The 23074-nt window shown below is 40.4% G+C and overlaps 1 protein-coding gene across 1 annotated transcript; it reads right to left on the reverse strand.

The window, feature by feature from the left end:
* Positions 1-1632: 1632 nt before the first annotated feature.
* Positions 1633-23051, reverse strand: RpS24 (ribosomal protein S24). The gene is made up of 5 exons (XM_071683122.1): positions 22973-23051; positions 22706-22777; positions 2239-2307; positions 1985-2125; positions 1633-1818 (listed from the first exon to the last, which is right to left on the reverse strand). The coding sequence occupies exons 1-5, from the start codon at positions 22982-22984 to the stop codon at positions 1648-1650; spliced, it is 465 nt and encodes a 154-aa protein (XP_071539223.1). The 5' UTR covers positions 22985-23051; the 3' UTR covers positions 1633-1647.
* Positions 23052-23074: the final 23 nt, after the last annotated feature.

The raw sequence follows: 23074 nt of genomic DNA on the forward strand, positions 1-23074 counted from the left end.
GAGAGTTGGGGTGATCATGTAGCAACAAACCTCAGAGAGAATAACATGTTTTGGAAAAAGTTTAATAGTGTGTGAGAATAGAACAAATGGGAACATTTGTGAAGGGGTAAATGGGAGAGAGAGAAAAAGATGAAAGGAGGAGATGTAGTGCATATTTTGAAGGGTTGTTATATATGTTCAATGAGAGAGGGGACAAATGTGGGATGTTTTAAGTGCAATGGTATAGGGTCAATGACGAAGAGGCAAATGTAGGTTGTTCTGAACACCAAGGTGTGGGAAATGAGTAATGGAAAGCAGTCTGGAAAAAAGAGAAGTGGTGGTGAAAGAACTGTGCAAGATGAAGTACAGCTATGTTATTGAAGAGGAATTTCTTATGAATGGGGGTGATTGTGTTGTTAACTGGTCAGTCAGAATTTTCAGAGTATGTATGGCTCATGGTAAGATGTCTGTGGACTGGTAAAAGTGAATTTTTAAATTACAGAGGTTAAAGTCTGACGAGTGTAGCTAGTACACTCTGAGGGAGAGTGGTAACTGCAAGGGTAGTGGCATGCACTTAGAATTGGGAGGAACAATGTAGTTCAGGAGTGGTACAGAAAGTGTAGATCAGGTATTTTCTTAAAGAATCTGTGTGAAAAATAGAGACAAACAGAAATATTTGCAGAATTTAAGGATCTGGAGAAAGCTTATCACATGGTTGATTGAGAAGCTCTATGAGAGGTGTTATGAATATATATCATAAAAGGCTAGGTACCACACACAGTGAGCAGTCTCAGCAGGAAGAGAGGAGGGGTGTGGTTCCAGGAGTAGATGGGTCTACTGCAAAGGTGTGTGATGTCAACATGGTTGTTTCATCTATATATGGATGGGGTGGTGAGGGAAGTAAAAACAAGGGTTTTGGAGAGGGGCATGGTTGCAGTCTATTGAGGGTGGTGGGCTCTGGAAGGGCAGCCAGTTTCTGTTTGCTGATGATAAGGATCTAATAGGATACTTGCATGGGAAACTATAGGAGACGGTATACAAATTTGTGAGTGTGTAAAAGGAGAAAGTTGAGAGCTAATGCACATAAAAGAAAGGTAAAGAGGTTGAGCATGGGAAGAAAAGAGTTCAGTCTGAGCACAAGTTTTACAGGAAAGAACCTGGAAAAAGAGGGCGTTTTATAATTGGGAGTTGACGCAGCAGCAGATGGGACTGTGGGAGTTGGAAAAAAAAAACAGCATGGGTGGAAGCTAAGACCATTGGTGCATTAATGAGTTCATGAAAAGAGAGGTCACAATCTGGGAGGGCAAAGATGATTATGTTTGATGATACAGTAGCCCTATTGGCATTAGATGGATGTAAGGCATGGGCCCTACAGTCTGCATGGAAAGTATAGGCATGACAAGGCAGATGAGTCTACTTTCCACTAAAGCCATTTTATGTGCCTTCCCAAGATGCAAGGTGTTCAGTTGTATGTCTAGCAACAATGTTCTCACACTTAGCAACTCAGCACATGGCACAGTGGGCTTCTAGCAGCAGTGACGGGAGTGTTTTTTTGGTGTGTGTGTGTGTGTGTGCGTGTGTGTGAAGACTCAATCACAAAGGGTGCGTGATGGTAACAGTTTCCTCAATGGGTATGGGTCCTAACCTATATTTTCTTGAGAAGGTATCTCAGTGTTCATGGGACAAACCACAGAATAGAGAGAGAAAAAAGTTAAACGTGAATACCTTTTTGGTTGCTGCAGCCAACTTCGCCTTCGCTGTTCCACGAGCCTTCTTCATCCTATTCTTGCGTTCTTTCCTCTGCTTACGGGCAGTCTTCTTTACCTCTAATAAGCCTTGCTGTTAGAGATAAGAGCCACATTCAGTTTTAAAAATTACATATTCAAGATTTTCTGAAAATTCTAACTTCATATGTTGTCTGTTGACAATTCCTATCATATAGGCTTATCATATAATTCAAAACAACAATGTGCGGTCAAGATATGTTACAAAGGCAAATGCTAACCCTAACAAGACGATATTTGGGCTCAATCTTCTTTGCATAATCCAGTGTGTCATATACTAAGGCAAAGCCAGTGCTCTTGCCCCCACCAAACTGTGTTCTGAAGCCAAAGCAGAATACCACATCACTAGTTGTTTTGTACATCTGAAATATTAAAGATGATTATTTCACAGACACACTCAAAGGCTGTACACAGAATGATTATGAGACATTTGCAATTCTATTACAAAGATTAACTGGTACAGACAATTTGTTACCTTGGCTAGCTTTTCTCTAATTTCATTTTTAGGCACTGTTGCACGATTAGGGTGCAGGACATCCACAACCTGAAAAAGTTATTATGGTCATATAATGTTGAAATAAATATCCATATACATAAACACCACTTGGAGAAAAATATGGAAGAATGCTGGTAAGTAAACCTAATTTTTGCAATAAGAAAAGGAAAGATGATAAGGTACCTGCTATGCTACACGGACAAACAGTAACGCAAAAACTTCTAACACAATCAATCTAATCTCTATGAAAATATGAAAATAATAAATATAACTTTCTATGAGTAGAAGACATCTCTTATTGACTTTGCATAAAGAATCACATCAGCACCTAATGTGACTGGATAATGATCTAAATCTACAATTTTAGTGCCAAGAGAAAGTAACGTCATTTTTACATCAACTTGAACTTTTTTTTTTTTTTGCTTTGTCGCTGTCTCCCGCGTTTGCGAGGTAGCGCAAGGAAACAGACGAAAGAAATAGCCCAACCCACCCCCATACACATGTACATACATACGTCCACACACGCAAATATACATACCTACACAGCTTTCCATGGTTTACCCCAGACGCTTCACATGCCCCGATTCAATCCACTGACAGCACGTCAACCCCGGTATACCACATCGCTCCAATTCACTCTATTCCTTGCCCTCCTTTCACCCTCCTGCATGTTCAGGCCCCGATCACACAAAATCTTTTTCACTCCATCTTTCCACCTCCAATTTGGTCTCCCTCTTCTCCTCGTTCCCTCCACCTCCGACACATATATCCTCTTGGTCAATCTTTCCTCACTCATTCTCTCCATGTGCCCAAACCAATTCAATATGTCTTTGAGGACTGTTGGTAAGATGTTAAATCAACTACAAAATATTGATTACACATAAAAGAAAATGAAAATTGTTGCAGTATAATGTTTAGGGTGAATGTAAAGGTATTACCCATTCACTCCACGGTATTGCAAAAGCAACACCAAAAATATCTTACACTGACTGCTGGGTCTAGCTAAGCATCATCCTCATATATTTCATGACTAATCTACTGACAGGAAGAAAAACTGGCAAGAGTATTAAGATGTGTCAACACATGAAACTGTCATAAAAGCTATCTATCTATCTATCTATCTATCTATCTATCTATCTATCTATCTATCTATCTATACCCCTGACACCTGTTCCCAACTGAAACTCCCTTAAGGGGTGTCCACATTAAGTCTCCACATCTCGTGAACTTGAAGTGCCGCTTCTTAAATATGTAACAGTAACAGCATCAACTAGGACTTACATAAGCACATAAATAAAAGAAACTGTGGTCTTGAAACAGCCTTCCAGGAGGTTTCTGCATCATTCGAATATGTATCAACAGTAATGTGTATTCATGGAAACCAGACATTCAGACATATTGACTTGTGCTAATGCATACTGTGAAGAACCGAATTGTGTAAAAGAAGAAGACAAGAGCAAGGGAAAGAGTAGCACTACTCCTGAAACAGGAGTGGTGGGAGCGTGTGAAAGAGTGTAAGAAAGTAAACTCTAGATTGATATGAGAAATACTGAAAGTTGATGGAAAGAGATGGGTGATTATTGGTGCATATGCACCTGGGCATGAGAAGAAAGATCATGAGTGACAAGTGTTTAGGGAGCAGCTGAGTGAGTGTGTTAGTAGTTTTCATGCACAAGACTGGGTTATAGTGATGGGTGATTTGAATGCAAAGGTGAGTAATGTGGCAGTTGAGGGAATCATTGGTATACATGGGGGTGTTCAGTGTTGTAAATGGAAAATGGTGAAGAGCTTGTAGATTTATGTGCTGAAAAAGGACTGGTGATTGGGAATACCTGGTTTAAAAAGAGATATACATAAGTATAAGTATAAGTATAAGTATAAGTATAAGCTAGAAGTTTCAGTTTTCTAAATTGTTTCTTACATTTTTCATATGTATATATATGTATGTGTGTGTGTGTGTATATGTGCGTGTGTGTGTGTATGTGTGTGTGTGTGTGTATGTGTATATATATGTATATTATCCCTGGGGATAGGGGTGAAAGAATACTTCCCACGTATTCCTCGCGTGTCGTAGAAAGCGACTAGAGGGGACGGGAGCGGGGGGCCAGAAATCCTCCCCTCCTTGTATTAACTTTCTAAAATGGGAAACAGAAGAAGGAGTCATGCGGGGAGTGCTCATCCTCCTCGAAGGCTCAGAGTGGGGTGTCTAAATGTGTGTGGATGTAACCAAGATGTGAAAAAAGGAGAGATAGGTAGTATGTTTGAGGAAAGGAACCTGGATGTTTTGGCTTTGAGTGAAACGAAGCTCAAGGGTAAAGGGGAAGAGTGGTTTGGGAATGTCTGGGGAGTAAAGTCAGGGGTTAGTGAGAGGACAAGAGCAAGGGAAGGAGTAGCAATACTCCTGAAACAGGAGTTGTGGGAGTATGTGATAGAGTGTAAGAAAGTAAATTCTCAATTAATATGGGTAAAACTGAAAGTTGATGGAGAGAGGTGGGTGATTATTGGTGCATATGCACCTGGGCATGAGAAGAAAGATCAAGAGAGGCAAGTGTTTTGGGAGCAGCTGAATGAGTGTGTTAGTGGTTTTGATGCACGAGACCGGGTTATAGTGATGGGTGATTTGAATGCAAAGGTGAGTAATGTGGCAGTTGAGGGAATAATTGGTATACATGGGGTGTTCAGTGTTGTAAATGGAAATGGTGAAGAGCTTGTAGATTTATGTGCTGAAAAAGGACTGATGATTGGGAATACCTGGTTTAAAAAGCGAGATATACATAAGTATACTTATGTAAGTAGGAGAGATGGCCAGAGAGCGTTATTGGATTACGTGTTAATTGACAGGCGTGCGAAAGAGAGACTTTTGGATGTTAATGTGCTGAGAGGTGCAACTGGAGGGATGTCTGATCATTATCTTGTGGAGGCTAAGGTGAAGATGTGTATGGGTTTTCAGAAAAGAAGAGTGAATGTTGGGGTGAAGAGGGTGGCGAGAGTAAGTGAGCTTGAGAAGGAGACCTGTGTGAGGAAGTACCAGGAGAGACTGAGTACAGAATGGAAAAAGGTGAGAATAATGGAAGCAAGGGGAGTGGGGGAGGAATGGGATGTATTTAGGGAATCAGTGATGGATTGCGCAAAAGATGCTTGTGGCATGAGAAGAGTGGGAGGTGGGTTGATTAGAAAGGGTAGTGAGTGGTGGGATGAAGAAGTAAGAGTATTAGTGAAAGAGAAGAGAGAGGCATTTGGACGATTTTTGCAGGGAAAAAATGCAATTGAGTGGCAGATGTATAAAAGAAAGAGACAGGAGGTCAAGAGAAAGGTGCAAGAGGTGAAAAAAAGGGCAAATGAGAGTTCGGGTGAGAGAGTATCATTAAATTTTAGGGAGAATAAAAAGATGTTCTGGAAGGAGGTAAATAAAGTGCGTAAGACAAGGGAGCAAATGGGAACTTCAGTGAAGGGCGCAAATGGGGAGGTGATAACAAGTAGTGGTGATGTGACAAGGAGATGGAGTGAGTATTTTGAAGGTTTGTTGAATGTGTTTGATGATAGAGTGGCAGATATAGGGTGTTTTGGTCGAGGTGGTGTGCAAAGTGAGAGGGTTAGGGAAAATGATTTGGTAAACAGAGAAGAGGTAGTGAAAGCTTTGCGGAAGATGAAAGCCGGCAAGGCAGCAGGTTTGGATGGTATTGCAGTGGAATTTATTAAAAAAGGGGATGACTGTATTGTTGACTGGTTGGTAAGGTTATTTAATGTATGTATGACTCATGGTGAGGTGCCTGAGGATTGGCGGAATGCGTGCATAGTGCCATTGTACAAAGGCAAAGGGGATAAGAGTGAGTGCTCAAATTACATAGGTATAAGTTTGTTGAGTATTCCTGGTAAATTATATGGGAGGGTATTGATTGAGAGGGTGAAGGCATGTACAGAGCATCAGATTGGGGAAGAGCAGTGTGGTTTCAGAAGTGGTAGAGGATGTGTGGATCAGGTGTTTGCTTTGAAGAATGTATGTGAGAAATACTTAGAAAAGCAAATGGATTTGTATGTAGCATTTATGGATCTGGAGAAGGCATATGATAGAGTTGATAGAGATGCTCTGTGGAAGGTATTAAGAATATATGGGGTGGGAGGAAAGTTGTTAGAAGCAGTGAAAAGTTTTTATTGAGGATGTAAGGCATGTGTACGTGTAGGAAGAGAGGAAAGTGATTGGTTCTCAGTGAATGTAGGTTTACGGCAGGGGTGTGTGATGTCTCCATGGTTGTTTAATTTGTTTATGGATGGGGTTGTTAGGGAGGTAAATGCAAGAGTTTTGGAAAGAGGGGCAAGTATGAAGTCTGTTGGGGATGAGAGAGCTTGGGAAGTGAGTCAGTTGTTGTTCGCTGATGATACAGCGCTGGTGGCTGATTCATGTGAGAAACTGCAGAAGCTGGTGACTGAGTTTGGTAAAGTGTGTGGAAGAAGAAAGTTAAGAGTAAATGTGAATAAGAGCAAGGTTATTAGGTACAGTAGGGTTGAGGGTCAAGTCAATTGGGAGGTGAGTTTGAATGGAGAAAAACTGGAGGAAGTGAAGTGTTTTAGATATCTGGGAGTGGATCTGGCAGCGGATGGAACCATGGAAGCGGAAGTGGATCATAGGGTGGGGGAGGGGGCGAAAATTCTGGGGGCCTTGAAGAATGTGTGGAAGTCGAGAACATTATCTCGCAAAGCAAAAATGGGTATGTTTGAAGGAATAGTGGTTCCAACAATGTTGTATAGTTGCGAGGCGTGGGCTATGGATAGAGTTGTGCGCAGGAGGATGGATGTGCTGGAAGTGAGATGTTTGAGGACAATGTGTGGTGTGAGGTGGTTTGATCGAGTGAATAACGTAAGGGTAAAAGAGATGTGTGGAAATAAAAAGAGCGTGGTTGAGAGAGCAGAAGAGGGTGTTTTGAAGTGGTTTGGGTACATGGAGAGAATGAGTGAGGAAAGATTGACCAAGAGGATATATGTGTCGGAAGTGGAGGGAACGAGGAGAAGAGGGAGACCAAATTGGAGGTGGAAAGATGGAGTGAAAAAGATTTTGTGTGATCGGGGCCTGAACATGCAGGAGGGTGAAAGGAGGGCAAGGAATAGAGTGAATTGGAGCGATGTGGTATACCCGGGTTGACGTGCTGTCAGTGGATTGAATCAAGGCATGTGAAGCGTCTGAGGTAAACCATGGAAAGCTGTGTAGGTATGTATATTTGCGTGTGTGGACGTATGTATATACATGTGTATGGGGGGGTTGGTTGGGCCATTTCTTTCGTCTGTTTCCTTGCGCTACCTCGCAAACGCGGGAGACAGCGACAAAGTATAAAAAAAAAAAAAAACATAAGTATACGTATATAAGTAGGAGAGAAGGCCAGAGTGCGTTATTGGATTACGTGTTAATTGATGGGCGTGCAAATGAGAGACTTTTGGATGTTAATGTGCTTAAAGGTGCAACTGGAGGGGTGTCTGATCATTATCTTGTGGAAGCGAAGGTGAAGATTTGTAGAGGTTTTCAGAAAAGAAGAGAGAATGTTGGGGTGAAAAGAGTGGTGAGAGTAAGTGAGCTTGAGAAGGAGACCTGTGAGAGGAAGTACCAGGAGACTGAGTACAGAATGGAAAAAGGTAAGAACAAAGGACGTAAGGGGAGTGGGGGAGGAATGGGATGTATTTAGGGAAGCAGTAATGGCTTGTGCAAAAGATGCTTGTGGCATGAGAAGTGTGGGAGGTGGGCAGATTAGAAAGGGTAGTAAGTGGCGGGTTGAAAAAGTAAGATTACTAGTGAAAGAGAAGAGAGTGTCATTTGAATGATTTTTGCAGGGAAATAATGCAAATGACTGGGAGATGTATAAAAGAAAGAGGCAGGAGGTCAAGAGAAAGGTGCAAGAGGTGAAAAAGAGGGCAAATGAGAGATGGCGTGAGAGAGTATCATTAAATTTTAGGGAGAATAAAAAGATGTTTTGGAAGAAGGTAAATAAAATGCGTAAGACGAGGGAACAAATGGGAACTTCAGTGAAGGGGGCTACTGGGGAGGTGATAACTAGTAGTGATGATGTGAGAAGGAGATGGGGTGAGTATTTTGAAGGTTTGTTGAATGTGTTTGATGATAGAGTGGCAGATATAGGGCGTTTTGGTCGAGGTGGTGTGCAAAGTGAGAGGGTTAGGGAAAATGATTTGGTAAACAGAGAACAGGTAGTAACAGCTTTGCGGAACATGAAAGCCAGCAAAACAGAGAAGAGGTAGTAAAAGCTTTGCAGAAGATGAAAGCCAGCAAAACACAGAAGAGGTAGTAAAAGCTTTGCAGAAGATGAAAGCCAGCAAGGCAGTGGGTTTGGATGGTATTGCAGTGGAATTTATTAAAAAAGGAGGTGACTGTATTGTTGACTGGTTGGTAAGGTTATTTAATGTATGTATGACTCATGGTGAGGTGCCTGAGGATTGGCAGAATGCTTGCATAGTGCCACTGTACAAAGGCAAAGGGGATAAAAGTGAGTGCTCAAATTACAGAGGTATAAGTTTGTTGAGTATTCCTGGGAAATTATATGGGAGGGTATTGATTGAGAGGGTGAAGGCATGCACAGAGCATCTGATTGGGAAAGAGCAGTGTGGTTTCAGAAGCGGTAGAGGATGTGTGGATCAGGTGTTTGCTTTGAAAAATGTATGTGAGAAATACTTCGAAAAGCAAATGGATTTCTATGTAGCATTTATGGATCTGGAGATGGCATATGATAGAGTTGATAGAGATGCTCTGTGGAAGGTATTAAGAATATATGGTGTGGGATGCAAGATGTTAGAAGCAGTGAAGTTTTTATCGAGGATGTAAGGCATGTGGTACAAGTAGGAAGAGAGGAAAGTGATTGGTTCTCAAAGAATGTAGGTTTGCAGCAGGGGTGTGTGATGTCCCCATGGTTGTTTAATTTGTTTATGGATGGGGTTGTTAGGGAGGTGAATGCAAGAGTTTTGAAAAGAGGGGCAAGTATGAAGTCTGTTGTGGATGAGAGCTTGGGAAGTGAGTCAGTTAGTGTTTGCTGATGATACAGCGCTGGTGGCTGATTCATGTGAGAAACTGCAGAAGCTGGTGACTGAGTTTGGTAAAGTGTGTGAAAGAAGAAACCTGAGAGTAAATGTGAATAAGAGTAAGGTTATTAGGTACAGTAGGGTTGAAGGTCAATTTAATTGGGAGGTAAGTTTGAATGGAGAAAAACTGGAGGAAGTGAAGTGTTTTAGATATCCGTGAGTGGATTTGGCAGCAGATGGAACCATGGAAGTGGAAGTGAATCATAGGGTGGGGGAGGGGGTGAAAATTCTGGGAGCATTGAAGAATGTGTGGAAGTCAAGAACAGTACCTCGGAAAGCAAAAATGGGTATGTTTGAAGGAATAGTGGTTTCAACAATGTTATATGGTCGCGAGGCGTGGGCTATAGATAGAGTTGCGCGGAGGGTGGTGGATGTGCTGGAAATGAGATGTTTGAGGACAATATGTGCTGTGAGGTGGTTTGATCAAGTAAGTAATGAAAGGATAAGAGAGATGTGTGGTAATAAAAAGAGTGTGGTTGAGAGAGCAGAAGAGGGTGTTTTGAAATGGTTTGGTCACATGAAGAGAATGAGTGAGGAAAGATTGACCAAGAGGATATATGTGTCAGAGGTGGAGGGGACGAGGAGAAGTGGGAGACCAAATTGGAGGTGGAAAGATGGAGTGACAAAGATTTTGAGTGATTGGGGCCTGAACATGCAGGAGGGTGAAAGGCGTGCAACGAATAGAGTGAATTGGAACGATGTGGTATACTGGGGTCGACGTGCTGTCAATGGATTGAACCAGGGCATGTGAAGCATCTGGGGTAAACCATGGAAAGTTCTGTGGGGCCTGGATGTGGAAAGGGAGCTGTGGTTTCGGTGCATTATTACATGACAGTTAGAGACTGAGCGTGAACGAATGTGGTCTTTGTTGTCCTTTCCTAGCACTACCTTGCACACATGAGGGGGGAGGGGGTTGTTATTTCATGTGTGGCAGGGTGGTGATGGGAATGAATAAAGGCAGACTATGAATTATGTACATGTGTATATATGTAAATGACTGTGTGTGTATATATATATATATATATATATATATATATATATATATATATATATATATATATATATATATATATGTATACGTTGAGATGCATATATATGTATGGATGTGTATGTATATACATGTGTATGTGGGTGGGTTGGGCCATTCTTTCGTCTGTTTCCTTGCGTTACCTCGCTAACGCGGGAGACAGTGACAAAGCAAAATAAATAAATAAATAAAAAATGTTTCTGGCAGTGCTAATGGTAATTTCCTCATACACACACAATGGCCCTTCTAAAAGCGGGTCAGTACATTACTTTTTTTTTTACCAGTGATAAGTATTCTACGCACTTCCTAGGTCAAAATATGAAACAATTATTCCTTTGATTTGTTGAAATACCCCTTGCACATGGAGGGTATCTTTCTATATCAAGTCACAGTGAATGGGCTATGAATGGCAAAGCAAAAGGCAGCTTCTCTGAATATATATTCTCACGAGAATAATACTGGTATCTATTTCTTGCAACAATATTCTATTCACTCGGTACTTCCACCACCAGTTGTTGCCTCCTTGTACTCTATGGGAAAGGAATTTCACATTCATGAGGCCCCATCTATTCAACATTCTCTGCTATCAATAAAAATAACTGACTTTCAAATCAATTAATATCTATTTTCCTTGACTTTATAACCCTACAAAATAAAACATTAGTATTAAGAGAGTTTACGGAATCATCACACAGAGGCATCAGGTTGGAGTTTGAACACAATCCTTCCTAGCAGACATGTGTGTCTGTGCTTGCTTTATAGGAGCAGATTTTCTAAAACTTTTTGTTGATGTTTTCACAAGTCTATCGATGCATCTTTTCAAGTAAAACTTTAACGTGTGATCTGAAATGCTTAGCTAATTGTCCATAATACAAAAGTCCTAAAAAATGCTAAACACGGTGAGGTAAAAGACAGAAAAATACTCCCACACACAGGTTTGGGAAACAAAAAATTTTTTTTAGGGAAAGCGAAACTATTGTAACCTTAACATACATGGTAGTGTCTTTTGTATGACCTCTTTCAAAATAAGACTTATTTTCAGTAGTATTTAACTTCTATTTTGACATGCCAGCAGTCAACAATTTTATGTCTTGTGGGAAGTTTGGCATTCAATTTGACAATTTTTTATTTGCAAGTTTTGCATGGACAGATATACCTTTCCTTTAAGGAACAGCTGGCTGGAGCTACTGATAAAATAACTTTTTAAATAAAGGGTAGAAATTCTTTAAGAAAGTGCCGAATCAAGCTTGATAGGGAATCAGGGAAGAAGTAAAGTGCTTTAGATATCTAGGAGTGGACTTAGCAGTGGATGGAACCATGGAAGCGGAAGTGGGTCACAGGGTGAGGGAGGGGGTGAAGGTTCTGGGAGTGATCAAGAATGTGTGGAAGGAGAGAACGTTATCTCAAAGAGCAAAAAAGGGTATGTTCGAAGGAAAAGTAGTTCCAACAATGTCATATGGTTGCGAGCTATACATAAGGTTGTACGGAGGAGGGAGGATGTGTTGGAAATAATATGTTTGAGGACAATATATACTGTGAGTGGCTTGATTGAGTAAGTAATGACAAGGTAAGATAGACATCCAATTTGGTCTCCCACTTCTCCTCGTTCCCTCTACCTCTGATACATATACTCTCTTTGTCAACCTTTCCTTACTCATTCTCTTCATGTGACCAAAGCATTTCAACACACCCCCTTCTGCTCTTTCAACCACACTTTTTTATTACCACACATCTCTCTTACCCTTTCAATTACTTACTCGATCAAACCACCTCACACCATATATCATCCTCAAACATTTCATTTCAACACATCCACCCTCCTCTGCACAAATCTATCTATAGCCCATGCCTCACAACCATATAAGATTTTTGGAACCACTGTTCCTTTAAACATACCCATTTTTGCTCTCTGAGATAATGTTCTCGCCTTCCACACATTCTTCAACGATCCCAGAACCTTCAACCCCTATCCCACCCTGTGACTCACTTCCCTTTCCATGGTTCCATCCACTGCTAAATCCACTCCAAGACATCTAAAACACTTCACTTCCTAGTTTTTCTCCATTCAAACTTACCTCCCAGTTGACTTGTCCCTCAACCCTGCTGTACCTAATAACCATGCTCTTATTCACATTCACTTTCAGTGTTCTTCTTTCACACTCTTTACCAAACTCAGTCACCAACTTCTGCAGTTTCTCACCCAAATCAGCCACCAGCACTGTATAATCAGCAAACAACAACTGACTCACTTCCCAAGCCCTCTCATCCACAACAGACTGCATACTTGCCCCTCTCTCCAAAAGTCTTACATTCACTAACCTAACCTAACCCAACCTTGCTCTTATTCACATTTACTCTCGACTTTCTCCCTTTACACACTTTATGAAACTAAGTCTTTTTTACATATTGGTAGTAAAACTGAAAGGTCATCTATTTATTTAATTTGCTTTGTCGCTGTCTCCCGCATAAGCAAGGTAGTGCAAGGAAACAGACGAAAGAATGGCCTAATCCACCCACATACACATGTATATACATACACATCCACACATGCAAATATACATACCTATACATTTCAACGTATACATATATATACACACACAGACATATACATATATACACATGTACAAAATTCATACTGTCTGCCTTTATTCATTCCCATCGCCACCCCGCCACATGAAATAACAACCCCCTCCCCTCCTCATGTGCGCGTGGTAGCGCTAGGAAAAGACAACAAAGGCCACATGCGTTCACATTCAGTCTCTAGCTGTCATGTATAATGCACCCTAACCACAGCACCCTTTCCACATCCAGGCCCCACAAAACTTTCCATGGTTTACCCCAAACGCTTCACATGCCCTGGTTCAATCCATTGACAGCACGCCGACCCCGGTATACCACATCAATCCAATGCACTCTATTCCTTGCAAGCCGTTCACCCTCCTGCATGTTCAGGCAATGATCACTCAAAATCTTTTTCACTCAATCTTCCCACCTCCAATTTGGTTTCCCACTTCTCCTCGTTCCCTCCACCTCTAACACATATATCCTCTTGGTCAATCTTTCCTCACTCATTCTCTCCATGTGACCAAACCATCTCAAAACACCCTCTTCTGCTCTCTCAACCACACACATTTTACTACCACACACCTCGCTTACCCTATTATTACTTACTCGATCAAACCACCTCACACCACATATTGTCTTCAAACATCTCATTTCCAGCATATCCATCCTCTTCCGCACAACTCTATCTATAGCCCACACCTCGCAACCAAAAACATTGTTGGAACCACTATTCCTTCAAACATACCCATTTTTGCTTTCCAAGATAATGTTCTCGACTTCCACACATTCTTCAATGCTCCCAGAACTTTCGTCCCCTCCCCCACCTTATGATTCACTTCCACTTCCATGGTTCCATCCACTGCCAAATCCACTCCCAGATATCTAAAACACTCACTTCCTCCAGTTTTTCTCCGTTCAAACTTTGGAGAAAAACTGGAGGAAGTGAAGTGTTTTAGATATCTGGGAGTGGATTTGGCAGCAGATGGAACCATGGAAGCGGAAGTGAATAGGGTGGGGGAGTGGGCGAGAGTTCTGGGAGCGTTGAAGAATGTGTGGAATGAAAGGTAAACTAGGAAAAACTTGGGTGTAATAATCTCTGGTGACCTAAAACCAAGTAAGCAAGTCTACAAACGGAGCGAAAAGAATGAGCAAAATTCTCGGTTTCAAAGATAGGGCCTTCAAATTCAAGTCCAACCTACCTGAAAAAAGACAACAGAATGAAGAGACTAGTGTCGAGCTACCAAAGACAATTCGTGGAATAGGAAACATATCATACAAGATGAGTAAATGAATTGAATATATTCAACAAATAAAAAAGAAGGTTAAGAGGTGATCTAATACAACTACTTCAAATGATGAAAGGCTTGAGAATCTTGATGTATCAAATCACCTAAGACTTGGTTTGTCTGATCTAACTCATAGTAATGGATTGAAACTCATGGGCAAACGATTTACCTCGAATGAGGCAAAGTATTTTTTTTAAAGAGGATTATCATATGGAACCAGCTGTCAAGTAGAGAGGTTGAAAGCAGTACTACAAATGTTTAAAAACAGATGATAAATACTTTGCTTCATGTCTTTTGAGTTACATAATTACTCCTCCATTGTCAAAGTAACAATTTGCAGGGTATTCTCTTTGAATTATCTATATGGCTTCTAATTTTTACCACACTATTCTGTGAGTTTCTGATATCGTTCACCACAACAACCTCGAAAGGACCAAATGGTCTGCTGCTGTTTGAATTCCCTTGTATCTTCCTTTATGCAAAACTAGGTACAGTTATAACACCAAAATGTTCTAAAACTTTTATTGCATTCTTTAAACAATGCATTACTGGGAGAGAATTTGGCAACCAAAAATATATCTACAGAAAGATCCGAGCATTTAAAATCCCCATCATGTTCATTAGGCACTGCAGATGCTGATACTTCATTCAGGATTGATACTGGGTCAAGTGTCAGTCTTCAAGGGGTCTTGATTTAAAACATTTTGTTCAAAACATTTACCATATAGATGGTGAATAATTTCAATAATTCTTTCCACACATTCGCTGATTCCTGCATTAGCAAGGCAAAGCCAGGAACAAAGGAAGAAAGGTTGCATCTGCTCACATCCACTCCCTAGCTGTCATTTGCAATGCACCAAAATTACAGCCCACTATGCATTACCAGGCCCCACCCCAAAGACCTTTCCATGGTTTTCCCGGCCACTTCACACGTCCTGGTTCAGTCTATCAATGGTGTGTCACTCCCTGTGTACAACAATCTAATTCACTCTACCACATACATTCCAATTCACTCTATCTCATATGTCATCCATTGTATACCACATCATTCCGATTCAATATCTCATGCATGCCTTACACCCTCCTGCATGTTCAAACCCCAGGCATTTAAAACATTTTTCACTCCATCCTTCCATCTCCAATTTCGATTCCCCTCTTCTCTTCGTTCCTTTCAATAATGATGCATATATTCTCTCTGTTTTCCCTGGGGATAGGGGAGAAAGAATACCTCCCACGTATTCCCTGCGTGTCGTAGAAGGCGACTAAAAGGGAAGGGAGCAGGAGGCTGGAAATCCTCCCCTCTCGTTTTTTTTTTTTTTTTCCAAAAGAAGGAACAGAGAAGAGGGCCAGGTGAGGATATTCCCTCAAAGACCCAGTCCTCTGTTCTTAACGCTACCTCACTATCGCGGGAAATGGCGAATAGTATGAAAAAAAAAAAAAATATTCTCTCTGTAAACCTCACCTCACTCATTCTCTCAAGTCCATACCAAAGCAACACAATCTCTTCAGTTCTCTCAACCACTTCTTATAAACACACCTCTCTCTTGCCCTTTTATTACTTACTTGGTCAAACCACCTTACACCACATGCTGTCCTCTAACATTTCATTTCCAACACATCCCCCCTCCTCTGCACATCCATATATTCAGCCCATGCCTTGCATCCAGACAACATTGTTAAGATTACAATACGTTGCAAAACAACTATCAGATTGGGGAGAAATATTATGGTTTCTGGAGCAGTAGAGGACGTATGAATAAGGTCTTTGTGTGGAAGAATGTTCATGAGAAACAGACAAGTTTTTGGATAAAGCATATGATGGGGTTAACAGAGATGCCTTGATAGGTGATATGAATACATGGTGCTGGAGGAATGCCAATAGATGCAGTATTGAGCTTGCAAGGTATGTGTACAAGTAAACTGAGAGGAGATTGAATGATTCCAGGTGAAACAGAGAAACACAAGGATTCATATGTGACACGTTTTTGGATAAAGCATATGGTGGGGTTAACAGAGATGCCGTGATAGGTGATATGAATACATGGTGCAGGAGGAATGCCATTAGATGCCTTTGTGTGGAAAAATGTTCATGAGAAACAGAGAAACACAAAGATTCGTATGTGACAAGTTTTTGGATAAAGCATATGATGGGGTTAACAGAGATGCCTTGATAGGTGATATGAATACATGGTGCAGGAGGAATGCCATTAGAAGCAGTATTGAGCTTGTAAGGTATGTGTACAAGTAAACCAAGAGAAGATTGAATGATTCCAGGTGAAACAGAGAAACACAAGGATTCATATGTGACACGCTTTTGAATAAAGCATATGGTGGGGTTAACAGAGATGCCTTGATAGGTGATATCAATACATGGTGCAGGAGGAATGCCATTAGAAGCAGTATTGAGCTTGTAAGGCATGTGTACAAGTAAACCGAAAGGAGATTGAGTGATTCTAGGTGAAGGTGGCTCTGCAGTAAAGATGTGTCATGTCACCATGGCTGTTTAATTTGTTTATACATATGGTGGTGAGGGAGGTAAATGCAAGGGTCTTAGAGAAAGGGGCATATTACTGCTATCAGAAGCAGTATTGAGCATTTATAATGAGATCAAAGCACGTGTACATCTAAGGAAAGAAGAATGACTGGTTCCAGGTGAAGGTGGCTCTGCGCCAGGGATGTGGGATGTCACCATGGCCGTTTTATTTGTTTAAACATACTGTGGTGAGGGAGGTATACACTAGGGTCTTAAGAGAAAAAGTGCATTTGTTAGAAATGAAAAGTTTGAGCTCAATATATGATGCGAGGAGAGTTGATTTGATAATAGGGTAAGAGAGAAGTGTCATAATAAAGAGTTTGATTGAGAGAGCTTAAGAGGGTATGCTGAAATGGTTAAGGCATATAGAGAGAGTGAGTGAAGAGGTTGACAAAAAGGATATATATCAGATATATATATCAGGATATATAAATAAGAGATTGAAAAATGGAGTCAATAAGATTTTGAGCGATCAAGACCTGAACATGCAGGAGAGCAAAAGGCATGCATGGTTTAGAGTGAATTGGGTTGATGTGGTAAATTGGGGATGTTCTGTCATTGGGTGAACCAAGGTATATGAAGCAACCAGAGGAAACAACAGAAAAGTATGGGACCTAGTTATGGATAGGGGGGTATGGTTTAGTCTATTTCATATGAGTAAATGAGGCCTTTACTTCATGTGTACCTGGCTCTGAGTAAATACGACCATTACTTCAGTTCCTAGCACTAACTTGCTAACATAGGAAATGGTGAACAAGTATGAAAAATGAACATGGTCGTATTTCTAACTGCTCTACTATGATGAATTCTGCAAGGAGAATACTGACTACACTAAATTGGTCAAAACCAAAATGAGTTCTACAAGGAACATTAAGCATGTATCTTAATGTCATTAAGTATAACTTACATCCTACTTTTCAATTTTTCTTTGAGTTGACATAACTACATAAATTATATTTATTTTCATTATACATTGTCGCTGTCTCCCGCGTTTGCGAGGTAGCGCAAGAAAACAGACAAAAGAAATGGCCCAACCCTGCCCCATACACATATATATACATACGTCCACACACGCAAATATACATACCTACACAGCTTTCCATGGTTTACCCCAGACGCTTCACATGCCTTGATTCAATCCACTGACAGCACGTCAACCCCGGTATACCACATCGCTCCAATTCACTCTATTCCTTGCCCTCCTTTCACCTTCCTGCATGTTCAGGCCCCGATCACACAAAATCTTTTTCACTCCATCTTTCCACCTCCAATTTGGTCTCCCTCTTCTCCTCGTTCCCTCCACCTCCGACACATATATCCTCTTGGTCAATCTTTCCTCACTCATTCTCTCCATGTGTCCAAACCACTTCAAAACACCCTCTTCTGCTCTCTCAACCACGCTCTTTTTATTTCCACACATCTCTCTTACCCTTACGTTACTCACTCGATCAAACCACCTCGCACCACACACTGTCCTCAAACATCTCATTTCCAGCACCTCCATCCTCCTGCGCACAACTCTATCCATAGCCCACGCCTCGCAACCATACAACATTGTTGGAACCACTATTCCTTCAAACATACCCATTTTTGCTTTCCGAGATAATGTTCTCGACTTCCACACATTCTTCAAGGCCCCCAGAATTTTCGCCCCCTCCCCCACCCTATGATCCACTTCCGCTTCCATGGTTCCATCCGCTGCCAGATCCACTCCCAGATATCTAAAACACTTCACTTCCTCCAGTTTTTCTCCATTCAAACTCACCTCCCAATTGACTTGACCCTCAACCCTACTGTACCTAATAACCTTGCTCTTATTCACATTTACTCTTAACTTTCTTCTTCCACACACTTTACCAAACTCAGTCACCAGCTTCTGCAGTTTCTCACATGAATCAGCCACCAGCGCTGTATCATCAGCGAACAACAACTGACTCACTTCCCAAGCTCTCTCATCCCCAACAGACTTCATACTTGCCCCTCTTTCCAAAACTCTTGCATTTACCTTCCTAACAACCCCATCCATAAACAAATTAAACAACCATGGAGACATCACACACCCCTGCCGCAAACCTACATTCACTGAGAACCAATCACTTTCCTCTCTTCCTACACGTACACATGCCTTACATCCTCGATAAAAACTTTTCACTGCTTCTAACAACTTTCCTCCCACCCCATATATTCTTAATACCTTCCACAGAGCATCTCTATCAACTCTATCATATGCCTTCTCCAGATCCATAAATGCTACATACAAATCCATTTGCTTTTCTAAGTATTTCTCACATACATCCTTCAAAGCAAACACCTGATCCACACATCCTCTACCACTTCTGAAACCACACTGCTCTTCCCCAATCTGATGCTCTGTACATGCCTTCACCCTCTTAATCAATACCCTCCCATATAATTTACCAGGAATACTCAACAAACTTATACCTCTGTAATTTGAGCACTCACTCTTATCCCCTTTGCCTTTGTATATTAGCACTATGCACGCATTCCGCCAATCCTCAGGCACCTCACTATGAGTCATACATACATTAAATAACCTTACCAACCAGTCAACAATACAGTCACCCCCCTTTTTAATAAATTCCACTGCAATACCATCCAAACCTGCTGCCTTGCCGGCTTTCATCTTCCGCAAAGCTTTCACTACCTCTTCTCTGTTTACCAAATCATTTTCCCTAACCCTCTCACTCTGCACACCACCTCGACCAAAACACCCTATATCTGCCACTCTATCATCAAACACATTCAACAAACCTTCAAAATACTCACTCCATCTCCTTCTCACATCACCACTACTTGTTATCACCTCCCCATTTGCGCCCTTCACTGAAGTTCCCATTTGCTCCCTTGTCTTACGCACTTTATTTACCTCCTTCCAGAACATCTTTTTATTCTCCCTAAAATTTAATGATACTCTCTCATCCCAACTCTCATTTGCCCTTTTTTTCACCTCTTGCACCTTTCTCTTGACCTCCTGTCTCTTTCTTTTATACATCTCCCACTCAATTGCATTTTTTCCCTGCAAAAATCGTCCAAATGCCTCTCTCTTCTCTTTCACTAATACTCTTACTTCTTCATCCCACCACTCAAAATGACACTGCGAGTCAATACAAGAAGCCTTCAAAGTTTTCAAAGTGGAAATGCTGGTACTCAGGTGTTTATGTGGAGAAATTTGAATTTATAAGAACTTTTTTCAACTCCACAAAGATAATGTCACCTGATAATGACTGCTCTTTTGTTAAGCCTAAATGGGATATTTCTGACTGACTCAGTATAATTTCCACAAAAAAAAAAAAAAAAAGACAAAATCAATGTTAATCAATCATTGCTATGAAGCAAACAAAATGGACTTAGGCAATGACAACATGCTCTTTGTAAACCCATTCACTAACTGATTTTCTCTCTCAACTCAGCCTCCTCTATCACAAACATATTCTTTCCTAAGAGTAAGCATACAAAATTTGGATTACACTTGACTAAACCTCTGTCTTCTTACAGGACTGTCAAAGTTCTAAGAACATCATAGCAACAGATAAATAACTATATATCAGTAAACTAGTGAACAGTGAATCAGTGACAATGTCTCCAACAGTGCTTATGGGTACAGGGTTAGGGCTGATATCCCCCACTGTAAACATAATGACAATGACATTCATCAGCACTCTTCTCAAATGTTTATATATATGGGTAACAGTTATCTAAACATTGTTTATGAGTTAAAATCACAATATATTTCATACCAAAGGTGTAAAGTGATACAATTCTGGAAAAAATAACTGAAAAACTGATTACCAAGAAAAGGAGATACAAAACATCTAAAACTAAAAACCCTTGCAAGATTTTAAAATTCCAAGATAGTGCTGACCCAGCTGCTAATGGATGTTGATGTTAATGATGTCCCTTCAAGACATCATCAGCAACCTTCAGGAGTGGACTACAGCCAACTATTTCACCATCACACCAAGGATGTGATGATGTGTATCAACCAGGGAGCAGATAATTTCCTAGCCTGAGATCATATTGGGCCATGACGTCTTCTGGGCAGTGTGAGACTTCAAACATCTTAGTGTAACTATATATGGTTTAAATTGGAAAAGTCATGCCAGCAATCTCATCAAATCTTCCTCATACCATTTCTTACCTCTCCATCAACTGAGATAACAAATTGCTCACATGTCTTAGCTAAACATGTCTTAGCTAAACAACATCAATATCATCTTCAGTCTGCCCAAGCTCACCTATGCTTCCCCAGGTTAATCCTCCCTTCCTGCTATAAAAATGGAACAGCTTGGAAAGACTGAAAAATAAAGCATGCAGAATCATCTTGGGTTCATCTTACAACACCTACCAAGAGACCCTCACCTTGCTGAACTTGTCCATCCACTACAACCAACACCAGCTGCTCGCATGACAGTTCTGAAAAAACTGTTGACACACCCAAAGCACAAAGATCTCCTTCCCCTGGATGCCTCACTATGTATCACTGTTCACCATCACATACAAATCTTACCAATTAGAGCTCATACAGACAAATATAAATCACAATACTATACATACCACTGTGAACGTCCCAAAAAAATCCATTAACAAGTGCATTACTAAGTAATAAAACATCATAGCTATTATTTAGTTGGTATGGCAACTTTTATTTTACTCTATTACTGTAACGTTTAAGAGAATAATGTATAACCTATGGTATCCACTATGTAGCACGTATTGTTTATCTGCCACTCTGATTGACAGGAACCTCACTTATGGGCTTGTCCAAAACATGGAAATATTCAACCCCTTTCATCTTAAGCTTTGCTGTAATTACTTGAACTAGTTACTATTTCTCCCAGTCCGATAATATCTAATATTTCAACAGCATTTTCAGACAAATAACTGCCTCAAATCCAGAAACTGCTTATCATTTGAAGTTTGCACATCACTTTCACCACTTCCTCATAAAACCACTCTCATCTGGGAGAGTATCGTCATCTATGGCCTGTTCCCTATCAATCAGATACGACAAATAAAAGTAGAGAAATTCATAAAGACCAATTCATATTAAATTAAGCAATAGCATGCTAAAATTACAGATAAGACTAATATGCACCTATCGGTGCTTTTTGTGCTCACCACTAACCTTATTTTAAAACTACTAAACTATTTAATTTTGTGACTTTTTAAATGGTTTACTGTGATCAGTTTAACTTAATTTGGTAATCTATTCCAGGAGCCCACCACTGTCTTAGATAAGTACTTTCTACTGTTTTTCTTGTTTCTTCTTAAAATTATTATTACTGTTATTACCTCTTCCCTAGTTGGTAGTCTCTTGAGAGAACTTTGAGCTATCAATGGTTTTATTCCTTACATAATTTCATGACTCTCTACACCATTCCTCTCTCTCCTCTCCTCGAACATGGCCAAGTCAAATCAAACGTTCTTACAACTACAGGTTTCTCAATTCTGGAACTATTCTAGTGGCTCTTCACTGGACTTTCACCCAAGTGTCTATTTCTTTCCTTATATTTGGAAACTATTCCTGAATAGCCTATGGCAAACTTTTAGTATATCTCACACCCATACCCATATAGTTATTAATGTTCATGTCTCACATAATCAGATAGATGCATTAAGCACATTCTGATCTAATTGGAAAGTATTGCTATTCTTTGTATCAATGGAATAATTCATATAATTGCTTTAGAAGACATTTCATATGACCTGTTACAATAATAATACAATATCTGTATGACCGGTACAAAATGTCTTACTCCATTATTTTGTACAAAGGTGTAACCCTAAACATCTTTAGATGGCCAAATACATGACTATTAAATAAAGATTAAAATTCTTCTGAGGTGCCTGGGAAATAAAGGTCGAAGTGGATTTATGTATTGTGCCTAATCACGACTGCACTAAGAAAAGTACATTTTTACTTGAAAAACATACACATACCATTTGCTTCCTATTGAGAAGCCGATTGGTCAGGAACTTCCTGGTCCTGATGGTGGCGGTGGTCGCTTCAGACTGAAATATAGACCACCATAACAGAACTAGTTTGTTTACAAAATTTGGACACGATTAGCAAATTCAACTTTCAATTTAATATCATCCCTTAACGATATACCAACACTAACAATGTTCAACAATAATTATCATGAGTAACTATTGTCATATTTCGAACGATGTTCAAGAGATACAACGATTGTAATAATACTTTACCTCCCTCCCCATGATCTCCTTCTCTAGGATAAACAGAAAGAATCGTTACAACATCTGGAAGAAGAATTTCGTACCCAGAAAATATATACTCGTTTGATTGAA

The sequence above is a fragment of the Panulirus ornatus genome, chromosome 35 (assembly GCF_036320965.1).
Source record: "Panulirus ornatus isolate Po-2019 chromosome 35, ASM3632096v1, whole genome shotgun sequence".
In the NCBI taxonomy this organism is placed as follows: Eukaryota; Metazoa; Arthropoda; class Malacostraca; order Decapoda; family Palinuridae; genus Panulirus; species Panulirus ornatus.